General features: G+C 26.0%; 4 protein-coding genes across 10 annotated transcripts in view; 1 reads left to right on the forward strand and 3 right to left on the reverse strand.

Moving 5' to 3' along the window:
* Positions 1–145: 145 nt before the first annotated feature.
* LOC126549837 (zinc finger MYM-type protein 1-like) lies at positions 146–1,561 on the reverse strand. Its single transcript, XM_050200225.1, has one exon. The coding sequence runs from the start codon at positions 1,559–1,561 to the stop codon at positions 146–148; it is 1,416 nt and encodes a 471-aa protein (XP_050056182.1).
* Positions 1,562–1,924: 363 nt separating this feature from the next.
* Positions 1,925–2,407, reverse strand: LOC126549838 (zinc finger MYM-type protein 5-like). Its single transcript, XM_050200226.1, has one exon. The coding sequence runs from the start codon at positions 2,405–2,407 to the stop codon at positions 1,925–1,927; it is 483 nt and encodes a 160-aa protein (XP_050056183.1).
* Positions 2,408–8,673: 6,266 nt separating this feature from the next.
* LOC114120284 (V-type proton ATPase subunit e 2-like) lies at positions 8,674–11,670 on the forward strand. The gene is made up of 5 exons (XM_050199266.1): positions 8,674–8,871; positions 9,048–9,167; positions 9,239–9,286; positions 11,342–11,429; positions 11,499–11,670. The coding sequence occupies exons 2-5, from the start codon at positions 9,070–9,072 to the stop codon at positions 11,514–11,516; spliced, it is 252 nt and encodes an 83-aa protein (XP_050055223.1). The 5' UTR covers positions 8,674–8,871; positions 9,048–9,069; the 3' UTR covers positions 11,517–11,670.
* A 1,931-nt stretch (positions 11,671–13,601) lies between these two features.
* Positions 13,602–13,952, reverse strand: part of LOC114120285 (uncharacterized) — a 30,423-nt gene continuing 30,072 nt past the window's right edge. For all 7 annotated transcript variants that reach the window (XM_050199261.1, XM_050199262.1, XM_050199260.1 and 4 more), the window contains one exon: positions 13,602–13,946. In XM_050199261.1, the coding sequence (XP_050055218.1) occupies positions 13,750–13,946 (197 nt within the window). In that variant the 3' untranslated portion in view covers positions 13,602–13,749. The remainder of the gene's footprint in view (positions 13,947–13,952) is intronic.

The raw sequence follows: 13,952 nt of genomic DNA on the forward strand, positions 1-13,952 counted from the left end.
AGAATCTTAATAATAATTAATATAATATATCATTAAAAATTACAATTTTAATAAATACTTTATAGATATTAGTTTTTTAAAAATATTATAATATTATACACATTAAAAAGTAAAAATACACTAAACACTGACGCTTATAGTTAGGTTATACAAAGTTTACTTTCCTTGCTTTATTTCTCGCAAATTCATTTATTATTTCATTGTAGTCCAAGTTTGAAGCTATGTCTTCTTCAATAGATAATATTGCAAGTGAAGTTAGCCTTTCTTGAGTCATTGATGTCCTTAAATATGATTTTATGAGTTTTAACTTAGAAAAAGATCTTTCTGCACTGGCTACAGTTATTGGTATAGTTAGTAATATTCTATATGATACAGTAGCATTAGGAAATGGATTCTGAAGATCTTTTATAAACTGTAATACTTCGATAGACTTATTAATTTCTTCAGGTATCATTTGTCTGAGAATTTTTAATTCAGAAAAAAGTTCTGCGCCATCAATATCGTGTTTTTCACCATCCCTCAGAGAAATATCCAAATCAAAACAGCATTTCATTAAGTCATTTTCACTTATATTACGTAATTTTTCAGGAGAATATAAGAACCCAAACATATTAGAATACTCCTCAAATTGTTGAAAACGTAACTCCATAGATTGTATAGCAGTATCTACAATTTGATAAAAATATTCAATTTTAAATTTTTCTTCTGGTGTCTTATTCAAGTTGATTGGTTCATCATCTTGTTCATAGGTAAATAATCGTTTTATTTTTCGAATCCTTGTCTCTTTAAACACAGGATTAATTTTTAAAATAGTTGCAATCTCTTTTGCATCAACTATTGCGGAAGTAAATCCAGTATCTCTATAATTTTTCAAAAACTTTAGTAGACCTTTTAAACCGTTAACTGCGACATCCAAGTTCATATCACTTGACTGTAATATTTTGCTAACACTATTAACTGAAAGAAGAAGGTCATACCATATCACTACGCTCACAATAAATTCAAAATTTTCCAATTCATTTAACGCAAGTGATTCAGCTTCACTTTTTATAGTAGAATCATTTGTAGTTTCAGCTATTTCTAAAAGAGAATCTCTAATTAAGGCAGTATGATATCTTATAGGTTTTACGCTCTCAATTCTGCTTTCCCATCTAGTTTCTGATAATCGTTTTACTGTGCAATTAGGAATATTTTTTATTAAAATAGACCACCTAATAGGAGAACCTGAAAATATAGTATATATTCTATTCATTATACCAAAAAATGTCATCGCTTTTGAATTACATTTTGCCATATCTCCTAATAACAGATTTAGACTGTGACAAGCACATGGAGTGAAAAATGCTTTTGGATTTTTTTGAAGAATTTTGGCTTGTACTCCTTTATACTTGCCCTTCATGTTAGCACCGTTATCGTATCCCTGCCCTCTACAATCTTTTATATCTATGCCAATTTTATCTAATTCTGAAAGAATAGTCAAACTAATATTTTCTCCAGTCGATGAATGGATTTCTAAGAATTTGATAAAATGTTCTTCAATTTTAATTTTTTCAGAATGCATATTAACACAACGTAATACAATGGATAGCTGTTCTCTATGGCTTAAATCTGGTGTGCAATCAAGTATAATTGAATAATATTTTTCAGAACTTATTTTTTTGTAAATTGTATTAGATACAAAAGACGCCAACATATTAATAAATTCATTTTGTATGGATTTTCCTAAATAATGGTCATGTATTTCTTTTGATTGGATTCTACGAATATGTTCTATAATTATGGGGTCGAATTTTCCTAACATTTCTATAAGTCCAAGAAAATTGCCATTATTTGAAGTAAATAATGTGTCACTTTTACCACGAAAAGCAAGATTTCGTTCTGATAAATAATGTACAATATGAAGAATACGAGTTAAAACTGCCCTTCAATGTTCAGTTTCCTTTCTAATTAATACTAAATTTTGTTTATCAATTGTTATGTTTTTCTTCATTCTTATTTCACAACTAATCCATTTTTCAGTATTTAGTAAATGATTCTGAGAATTTTCATGACTTTTTATTCTCTCTGAAATGTGTTTCCAATCGTCCAGCCCATAATCTGCCAAACTACTACCACATGAATTTCCAAAAAGTTTACAGCAAAAACAATAGACAACATCTTTTTTCTTTGAATAAATTAACCATCTACGTTTAACTTTTTCGCCATTAGATAAAATTCTATTATAATGTTCAACTGTGAATTTTCTCTTTACTACATTATCACTAGATTTTATTGGAAAATCGTGATTGGTTATTTCAATTGGGCCTTTTTTGATAATTATATCTCTTTCTCTAACGCTTAATTTACTAGGCCATTCACCGGGATCTTCTAAATTTTGAAAAACTTCATCATTTGGTTTACTAGTCATTTTATTAAAATTTGAGTTATTAATAATACCTTGTTCATCATTTAAATTTTCATTAATATTTTTAGACATGTCTTGTTCGTTATTAAGACTTAAAACGGAATAATTTTCATTTTCATTCAAAAAGGAAGTACTAGTAGGAAGCAATGGGGCATCAATGTTACATTGCAATTCTACTGTATTTGGATTATTTTCTTTTGAAGGTACTAAAAATTTTTGTAACGCACCAGTTTGACGTTTCATAAACTTTTCTTTTAATTTTTTTTTTTTTTAATTTTTGACTACCAGATTCAAATTTTCTGAATTGATCTCGATCACGACCCATTATGGCGAAATTAACTGTTGAAACAGAAACGTAAAATATATAATAATACAGGTTTACCCCTCAAACATGCTCGTTTTATTTCAAATTTGATAAAAAAAACTAATAAATATACAAAATTGTGTGTTACAATTAAATTAAATTTATGTACCTACTCATGTGTATAATATATACACATTACACATAATATTATTTATTATTTTATCGTAATATTACATTAAATTATTATAAGATACGTATTATAATTTATATAATAATTTAAATTTTTGTTTAAACTTATTTAGTCTGTCAATATTTTTTTATAAACCGTATTATTACGATGACACAAATTGATAATGAAAGAATATAATCGTAATTGTAAATTTCGGCATTTATGTCGATTTAGATACTTTTATAATTGGAGGCGCCGTGGAAGTAATGCGCAAGCGGTTCCCACGGCGTCGTCGATCCCAAACGAAAAAAAAAAAATACTTCTATAATTTATATTAGGAATTAGGATTAACACGTAAATTATAATATGAAACATAAAATATTATTTCGTTATTGGGATTATACGCTATAGAGAATGAATCCACTAATGAGTTATAAAGCAAACCAACCATTATTATTTATTAGGTAATTTTAAGGTTAACGTTATACCTATAGAGGTTTTCGTTGTAAAGAGTTTCGTTGTAATTTATAAAGTTTTCCCTGTATTTGGTAAGAGTTTTAAGATTTTAGTACTATTATTTAGTATAATTTAATAATTATTACATTTATATAATATTACACATAATATAACAAATATCAATAAGAAAAAGTACTTACAAAATTACGAAATTAAGATTCGAACGAATGTGCCATGCAAAATGAACTACTTCCTAAATGCCAAATTAAACTTTTTCCGAGCGGCATATCGCTCAATATGTGAACTTTGGAACAGAAATAAGCCGGTTTTCGTGATATTGTCGTCACAATAACACGATAACAATATAATAAATTAATATTGTTTGAAATCGTTATCGTTGACATAACGATTTCATTACAATATACGTATTACGTAGAATCGGAATCTCCTACACAAGTACATATTATTATATAATCAATAGACAATAATATATAGTCTGTGGTATAACTAATGGTAATAAATAATAATAAAACTTATAACGACAACTGTTTCTTTGTTTATTTTAAATGTAATCTGTCCACAAAATTTATATCGTATTTTTTTTTCAATTTAAAAATTATAGTATAAAATAATGAATAATTTCATTAACGCGAGGCCCAAAATATCATACAAAAGCGCGAGGCCCGGGGCAGGGGCCCCGCTAGCCCCTGCCTAAGGCCGGCTCTGTAGTTATACGCTTAAACTTACCTACCTATTGTTATTTTAAGCTTTTATATGTTAAAGTTAATCTATGAACTATGAATTAACTACATTGAAATATAGCAGAATAATTTTTGAAATTTAGTTTATGATACTTAATGTTTTATAAACTTACCTTGGTTACATCTTACATGAACAAAATTTAATCAATAGCCAAACTTATCCCACACTTAATTAAAAGTATCACGTTGACGTCGTGTACTTATAAATTATAATCATTAATTAGGTAATAAATATTTTTACAAAAAATGTAATATAAATTTTATACTAGCATAAGTATCATACATTTTATATACCTAACATATTATAAAAAGTATAATAATTTAAAATTATTAAAAAAATATTTATGATTACGTCAATTTTACGTTTCAAAAGCTTTACAAATATATTTTATACATCAAGTAAAATATATAACGTCTTCTATCAATTTTAATATAAAGAAACCAGTTATTAATTTATGTCAATAGATTAGGTACCGCCTATTCTCTCTCTGTAATAAATCTATTTATCTATTGACTATTATAATTTATAAATATTGATTCATCTTTTTGTTTGAAAAATGAATAACTATGTTCAATGTTCATACCTTTACTTGAAAACAGCAGTATTTCAATTAAACATTATTAATAGCAAAAACACTATGAAAATGGTATTCATATAAAACAAACGACATTAGGTACCTATCATAATTTTTTTTTTAAACTTTACATTATTATTATATCTATAAAAATGTAATATTTTGTTATAATATTTTAATACATAATATCATAGTTCATTAATAAATAGTACCTAATACCTATGTCCTATATAGTATATACCTATTATTTATTAATATAATAATAATATGACTCTATTAGCGTATATTTTTTATCATGAATTTGTAAATTTATTTACCAAAAATTAATTTAGATAAATAAAATCTACTATTATAACAATAATTACAGTAAAAACCAAATTAGAAACGTCTTTGATTAGTCTGGTGCCTATTATATTAATATAAATATAGGTTCTTAATTGCTTTATATATTATAATATAAACGCCATTACGTTTTAGTTTTTTTTTTCCATTTTACACAATACCTACTTGAATAGTTGAATACAACTTGGTTAAATTAAAAAAAAAAAACAGTTACAGTTTAAGAGTAATACGAGTTGTATATTACAACTTATATAGTAATATAGGCTCGTCAATTGTCATATTCGTCTTTTTCCTGTACGACCGTCAAAAATTCAAGATAATAATGTTACCATAATTTCCATAATATATTACAGTTACCAATACCATTTTTAATAAAAAAAATATACATATTATAATTATTTGACGATGATTGAAAATATTTTTCAGTCAAGATTCCCTATAAACATATAAAGTACGCTGTACGCATATCCTATATAGGTACATGTTACATATTATAATATATGTCACATTGTCCTCAGTCAGTATTTATATCATGAACATACATTTTAAACCCCTTTCAAATGTGTTTGGTACATTTTATTAACGTTACACGCAGCTGATATAGCAAAAGTGGTGCCTTTCTGTTATGTGAGTTATAGGTACCTACATATAAGTAAGTACCTACCTACACATTTTAAGTAAATGTCAACCATATTTGGTTTTATAGTATACAATTTTTTATATTATTTTGAGTCGGTCATTCTGTTAAAAAGATTAGGTACCTAATAATAAGTGGCATGTTTTTAAATTGTGTTTTTATGTTTACTACGCATATTATCTAAATATTATATATAGAATGGCACTAAAACTGTAATAGTGTGATTACATAAATTAAATAACACATAAGGAACTTTTAATTTAGAATAATGCCCATGGGGGTTTTGAAATTTACAGTAGGTTGTACTTGTAAGACGTCTATTTCAGTAATGAGTGAAAATAAAATAAATTTATTTTTACTGTATATCTACTATAACTTATACAATATATATATATATATAAGGTTTAGTCCCACTCCAGCTTCCCATTTTCACATATATGTTATATTATTATACAAAGCTTTCTAAAATTTTAAAACAAAATAAAATCTGTGACGATAGCATGATAATGTGATCCCTTAATCTACATACGGATAATATTGTTGTATGTAATATGAAAAACACTTCTGCAGTGATACACTGATACTTATACATCAACACTCCATAATGTTTATAGGTACCTATGTCTAATATGAACCTACTCGTAATAGTTAACTGAAAAACAGGAATCTCTCTCATCCATCGACCATCATCCATCTTTATAAGCTAACGAAGTTACCTACTGTCTATATACGCACAATTAGTATACACCTTGATAGTAGTATCAATATTTATTTTTTATTTTTACATAATTTTTAAGTCATAGAATATTATTTGAACTTAAATTAACCTAGTATCATTCTTTAACACAAACGCACTTACGACTTAATTACTTAAATACCAACAACTTAATATAATTCCTGGAAAAATCAATAATATTGCCATATCTGTATAGTTTGTATAATATAATGATGTGCTTTATTTATCTTTTCAAAAACACATTTTTATAGGGCGTTGGACACTGCAAGCACTTAAGTGTTATTGTATTCCAAAAATGTCCAAAATTATAACATAGGTATTACCCTTATGATAAGAAATTGAATCATCAAAATTTATTAAACACATATCCCACTGCAGGCCACATACTCGGACAGATAATTTATATTATAGGTAAACGATAAACAAGTATTGGTGTGGTTGGAATGGTTGAATACTTTTATTAAAATAAGTACAATATCATATGAGAATAGCCAATAAGAATTCCTTCACTTCTATCTTTTTATAGCTTTTTATGTATTATATTCGAAAATTATTTTATCAAATAATTAGCCACTGATATATAGATAGTAACTATAAATTGTACTTTGAGTCGCCTTGACTTACTTTGTTAAATAAATATGTATTAATCTTCATTTTACAATAGAATTCAAGTATTTCCTGATAGTATAACTTCAAAAGCTCTGTCTACATCAAATATTTTGATTTTAACGGTTTATCCAACTTTTCCCTCACAAAATATTTTTTCTCATACTTTTTTCATTCTACTCGCTTGGGTTAAATTCGTGACTGATTCTGTTTTTACAGTAATTATTTTTTTTTCTTAGGACTTACTATTTCTTCTTCATTTTTCTTCAATTAATGCATTTTCTTCGTCGATTTCAAAATTATTTTTAGTATCTATATGCAATATGCATAATATTATAGACATTTCTAAATCTTCTTCAGTTTTCGATTTATTAACAATCGATAATGGAAGTACCTATGGCCAATGACTTTAGTCTTTAATCCAATTTTAACTCTACATATTCCTTCCCAACCAAAAACAATAAACAAATAAATATAATAAGTAAAATAGATCCTAGCAATAAACATAAAAAATATGGACACTTTAATGATCGACCATTGTCCATTTTTATATCCATATTTATCAGAATGAAATAAATACTTGAAAATGTATAACTACCTACTAAATATACAAACTAATATAAATATTTACTTACTTAGTCACATAAGATGAAAATTCGATGTTTGACCTGTGTAGACAATATTAATACTTATAGTATTGTTGACTGTTGTGTTTATGATTATATATTTATATAGCAAATAGCAATAGTATAAATCATAGATCATATACATGGACGAAGCCATCTTGCCTATGTAAACAATTTGAAGCACATATTAGTGACAAGTCTCGTTTAAATTCGTCATCGCTACGCATGCGTCAGTATATTCGTCTATTCGTCGCATATATTCATTTTATTAATAAAAACGCAGTATTAATATTCAAAGTACCTACCTACAATTAATAATAATATAGTCTTTTTATTTATTTGTAATTCAAAATGACAATCTCCAATTTAAAATATAGTTCGAATAGTTAAAATCAATATTTAATATTCTAAATAAAAATAGAGAGAAAGGAAGAAAAATATTATTTATACAGAATTAAGACTTATAATATAAAAAAATTAAATACCCAAGTACCTATTCCAACGATACACAAAAAATAACAAAATTTAAAAATACTTGTAATATTATTGTTCATTTTTATTAATACCACACATTCTCTCATACGCAGATAACGAATCTTAACGAAAGACAAGTCGCTTCCAATATCGGGGCATGGCTCCATCCATAATATATTATGATCTAACGATCTAAAGCAGTGATGGCCAACCCGCGGCCCACCATGGAAAGTTTTGCGGCCCGCGGGTTTATCAAATATTTACAAAAAAAATTATATTTGCGCCAATAGAATATTCTGGAATGCCTGACAACGCGGTATCTGTATAATAATTTAATTTTATATGTGGCCCTCAGGATTGTAATATATTTTTAAAGTAGCCCGCAAGATCATTTGGGTTGGCCATCCATAAAATGTATAACACGATTAAAGATATAATCGTAATATATAGTGACATCTTGCGGTGAACAAATTTCATTCAAGGAGAACACAATTGATTAGACTTGCGTCAAAGACGTTCTAAAACATATTTCTTATCAGCAGCTGAATTGTGAATGTATGTTGATATTGAAAACATGATATTAAGGCGTTAAACGAGTAGGTAGTGCAAAACACTGTGCAGTCTACTTTACTGTTGTAGTACTGTCTATTTCCCAATCCCAAATCGGAGACCTCGAATCTGACAAATCTTGTACTTGAAAGTATCTTTGTGCGTTTTATACGAATAACTTTGCTTAACGATTTCTAAACATCACTCGTTTTCAGACGAATTATTATCAAAGGTAAGATATACATTGCATTAATGGATTCAATGTTTTACCAACGATTGTTATCTCTAAAGTGTAAATTGTGTTATCCATCATATTTTATTTTATGAATAGACGTTGTTTTCTGGTCATTAAATATTACCTATTTTAAGTTATTTTGTTTATAATTTGTATACATTTTTACTTTTTAGCATATAGGCAAATATTGTAATCATGGGAGCTGCCGCTTTACCAATTTTAATTTTCACTGGTTTCTGGGGTGTGGTCGGCATTGTGTTACCATTCATCCTTCCCAAAGGACCAGATCGAGGGTAAATTTATTTTGGCCATGCTTTTTGATTAACAAAATTAGTTGAATCAATTATTGATTTTAATTTTTTAGCGTTCAACAACTTGTGTTGATGATGACAGCAGCAACCTGTTATTTGTTGTGAGTATAATAAACTTAATATAACTTGTGTTTTAAAGTAATTATTAATGAATAATATATTTATGAAACATTTTGTTGCAACACTATCTATTTTAATACGACGTATTCAAGTATAGGTTTATTCAAAAAACTATATACCTATGTAAGGTAGTAGTTTGATTACAGAATTGGGCTATGTGTTTAGTTTATCATGAAATTTAGTGTAGGCCGGTCTGTTATGTGCTGTAGGTAGTTTTAGGTTTGTGAATTTTTTTATTTGTCACTTATCAAAGAGCAGATGTTATTAGACATAGGTAGGTAGATTATTGATTTGCAGTGCCGGCAGAAGGCATATATGACCTATGCGACTGCACAGCCAGCAAGTTTTTTTTTTTGAAATTTTAAGGGCGGGGTTGTTTATTAATAAAAATATATAAATTATATAAGGGCGGCATATTATAGGTAATTGACACAGGGCAGTGAAAAACCTAGCGCCAGCACTGTTGATTTGTGTATATTAAGTTTGTTAGTTACAAACAATTATCATTCAAAAGAAGTCCCAATTTGTGTTTTGTTTTCTTCTTTGCACTCTTAAGTTGTTTGTGAAATATTAACTTGAGATATTCAACTTTATTGGCTGATGGTAGGACTTAGTTGTTGTACAAAATGTATGGACATTCAAAATATCATAATAAGAAAGTAACTTACAAGTTATTATATACTATACAAACTTAGATTCTGTAACTTTCATTTATTATCGGTTAGCCTACAAAATAGTTATAGATATTTAAATGGTTTTGGATCATTAAGCACAGTTCAAATCAACAATAAAACTACCATTAGTTTGTTATCTGCTAATAAAAGGAATTCCTTCTAGTTATATGTAATGATTAAAAAATAGAGTACAAATAAAGAGCAATGTATCTATCTATCTGTTTACCACAAAAAATCAATCTTAATTTCTTATATTTATTTTATAAAGCTATATTAATATATTTTGTTTATTTCGACTACTCAAATATTTTAAATTTTATTTTTATCATTTATTTTATTATATCTCTACTTACACTTTGCTTTTGATGTTTCTTAGTTTCAGTTTTAATTTTTTACTAATACAGTAATAATTTCTTTTTTAATTTAATTAAACGATAATTAACATGAATGATTGTAAAAAAGAGTACAGAATATAAAATTCACGAAGAGTTGACCATTCCAGGACCAAGATAATTAGTTGACTAGTAAAATGGAATTGGTTTGCTTTTAAATATGAGTGAAAATTTAAGGGAAAAGGTCGACTAAGCATTTTTTTTATCATTAATTTTAATTTTCCAGTTTTTGGTCAAAATTTTTTTTAATTACCTGTAATTGTAAATGTTAAAATGTAATTTCAGTACTATTATTTAAAAGAAGTATTGCTGCTATGCCATCAGCATATGAGCCTATGAAAGTTTGGTTTGTTATAAGTATGTCGGCAATGAATATGATATAGAGCATTGGAAAAAAGTCACTACTTCAGGAACTCTTACCTTAATATTCTAAGTAGTTGAATAATTATTTTTTTGATAAACTGAAAATTACCGCTTTTCTGGATGTTATCTGATTGTTAAAAGTTGAAAAAGTTTTAGATTATATTGAAGCCTATGACATAGATGCAGAATATAGTATTATAGTAAATAACAAAAATTAATTTTTATGATACTTTAAAAATAAAAATATACATAAATTTATGTTTATTATGCTTAGTCAAGACTAAGTAAAATGAATCAACAAATAACTGAAACATTCATTAAATATAACAAATACAATCATCTATGACAGTGGTTTTCAACTTTTTTGACAATGCTGCACACTTCATCTCCTACAAAATTTTCGCGGCACACCAATCTCTATATTATTACTGAATATCGATAATAATATCGGTAAATACATATTTATAAAATTATTATTAGATTTATCGTGGCACACCAGTTAAAAACCACTGATTTATGGAATAGGCAATATAAAAACAGTTAAATTAGTAGTAGCAAAAAATCAGTTTTTTCAGTTATATAATACTAATAATACATTATTTTTTAGTTGGTTGTGTTGTTATATGGCTCAAATGAATCCACTTGTTGGGCCAAAATTGAATCAACATACTATACTAATAATGGCTCGTGAATGGGTATGATATCTTGTTTATTTTTAAATAACGATTATAATTTGTTGTAATCCATATTTTTTTCTTTTTCAGGGAAATCTAATACAGTAATATGAATAATGATGAAAAATGAAAAATTAATCATAAGTTATTTGTTAATATTTAATCATTCCTTTTTTTTTAGTTCTTATTAAATTTTCCACTATTTATCTGTTATACATTTTTAGATTTCAATAAAATTCTGAAGACCAAGGATCATTATAAACTGTTTTAGTGATTTGTGTATGTATAAAATATAATTTTTAAACTTAACAAAAGTCTATTTTAATACAATACCAAACCAATTTATATTAACTATACTTTAATTCACATAGTTACACATTAGTAATATGTTATTTAGTGTATGCTTATTATGAATGAGTAAATTCTAAAAATTGTACTAGTTTACCTACATGTATATAAAGCTTTAAAACATAGAATTGTATCGTATTTTATAAGATAAAAATCTGTGTTTGATTTTTCAATTGTTTATATTTTATAAGACTACTTAAAACAAGATAGTAATCACAAAATTAAAATTTTACAATTTAAACATTGCAGTTTCGATTTAGTATACGTACTAATAATTTATGACTTATTTTAAAAAATACACTTAATGCAGAAAATGTTATACCCGATTTAATTTTTATTAAAAATAATAATAATTGACTTTTTATATCAAATAAATTTTTATTTGAGTCAGATAAAAATGAAAGTAAAACATAAAAAACTTTAAGTGACACCTAAGTCAAATCTTTTAGTTGGTTTTCATCTTTAATGCAATCAAATTGATGGAATTTGTTATACAAAAGGCAAGAATCGACTAACTTGAAAAAAATCTGGACCACAAAATTGTTGCTGTTCAGAAGAAGTCAAATTAAAACAATCTTTTAAGATTTTTGCTTGTGTACAAATATCAGAACCTACAAATTCACAGCTAAGTATAAAGATTTTGTTAACAGAATTTTCAAATGTGACTTGGGTGCTTACTTCGGAACTTCCGTGATATTTCGACAATGGCAGATTTAAAAAAAAATCATATTAACTAGACGTATTTTTATTTTTTTTAAGTGTCAAACTTTTTTAAATAAAATTTTTAATACATTTTCATGGTTATACTTTATAACTTATAAATAAAAAAATTACAATTGTTATAATCAGTAAAACAAATGCAATGCAATTTAGATATTATATTCTCTTTAGAATTCTTTAGCAACAGTGCAACACTATGTAACGTTTTCTGGAAGTATTTCTGAAATAAATTTTATAATACGTAATTTTACTGCTTGTTTGTTGTTTTTGTTTTTAATAATTTTTAAAAAGTTCAGCACAATTTTAGTGAATTCCTCGTCAGTATATGACTCTTTGGGCTTGTCTATTTTTAGAATTTTTGAGGTAACTTCTTCAACATTAATATCTTGAGTTTTTCCTGTTAACAGTTATATAATAACTATTTCTATTGCATTTAAATTGTTGAGGTTCATAAAAAAAATAATAAATAAATATAAAATGTCTATGAATTCATTATATAAGTACCTACCTATACTTATATATTCAATATTATTTATATCTTTTTTTATTTACTGGGTGGGTACTAAATGTAGACTATGGACAACATTTAGGTAATGAAAATAAGTGACATTTTGATAAGTATACATATAATTAAATCAAAATGTTAATAATTTTGTATTTTAGTAGTATTATAATGAGTTGCAGATAGTCAAAATTAGGTTAGTATAGTATTATACCTAGTAATCATATAATAGGTATAAAATTAAATCATTTACTATGCAAATATTTTAATGATATTTTAGGTATGATTAATTTAATATAATTGTTATCCGAATTCTTTTGTATAAAATGATACCTTTTGATTGGATAATTAATCCAAATAAATCCTAATTGGATTCAAATGAAATACATCCATTACAGTGACCTATTCTACAGCAGAGCGTTACTCACTTGACTCTTTTTTTTAAGATTATTTATTTCAGATTCTTCTAAAAACAATAAGTTAAAAAACATAATCACCAAATATTTTGTATATATCGCACATTGATGGGTTTATTAATGTATAATATTTGAAGATAAATAAAACCTATTGTGATCTTGAAATATCCCTCAAAATAATTATCAAGAAGATTTTGTTAAAACCAATGAAGTTTAAACATAATGTATATTTTTATCAAACAACATTTTTTGTTTTTTAGTATAAATTATATTTTCTAAAAGTATTTATATTTTTATAACATAATTTACTAAACATTTTGTAAACATTTTTTCTTTTTAGAATTCTTTAGCAACACTATGTATCCTTTTCAGGAAGTATTTCTGAGATGAATTCTATAATACGTAATTTTACTACTTCTTTGTTGTTTTTAATATTTTTTAAAAGATTCAGCACAACTTTGGTGAATTTCTCGTCAGAAAATGACTCTTTGGGCTCGTCTATTTTTAGGATTTTTGAGGTACCTTCTTCGACATTAAAATCTTGAGTTTTTCCTGTTA

This window comes from Aphis gossypii, chromosome 2, assembly GCF_020184175.1.
Source record: "Aphis gossypii isolate Hap1 chromosome 2, ASM2018417v2, whole genome shotgun sequence".
NCBI classification, from domain to species: Eukaryota; Metazoa; Arthropoda; class Insecta; order Hemiptera; family Aphididae; genus Aphis; species Aphis gossypii.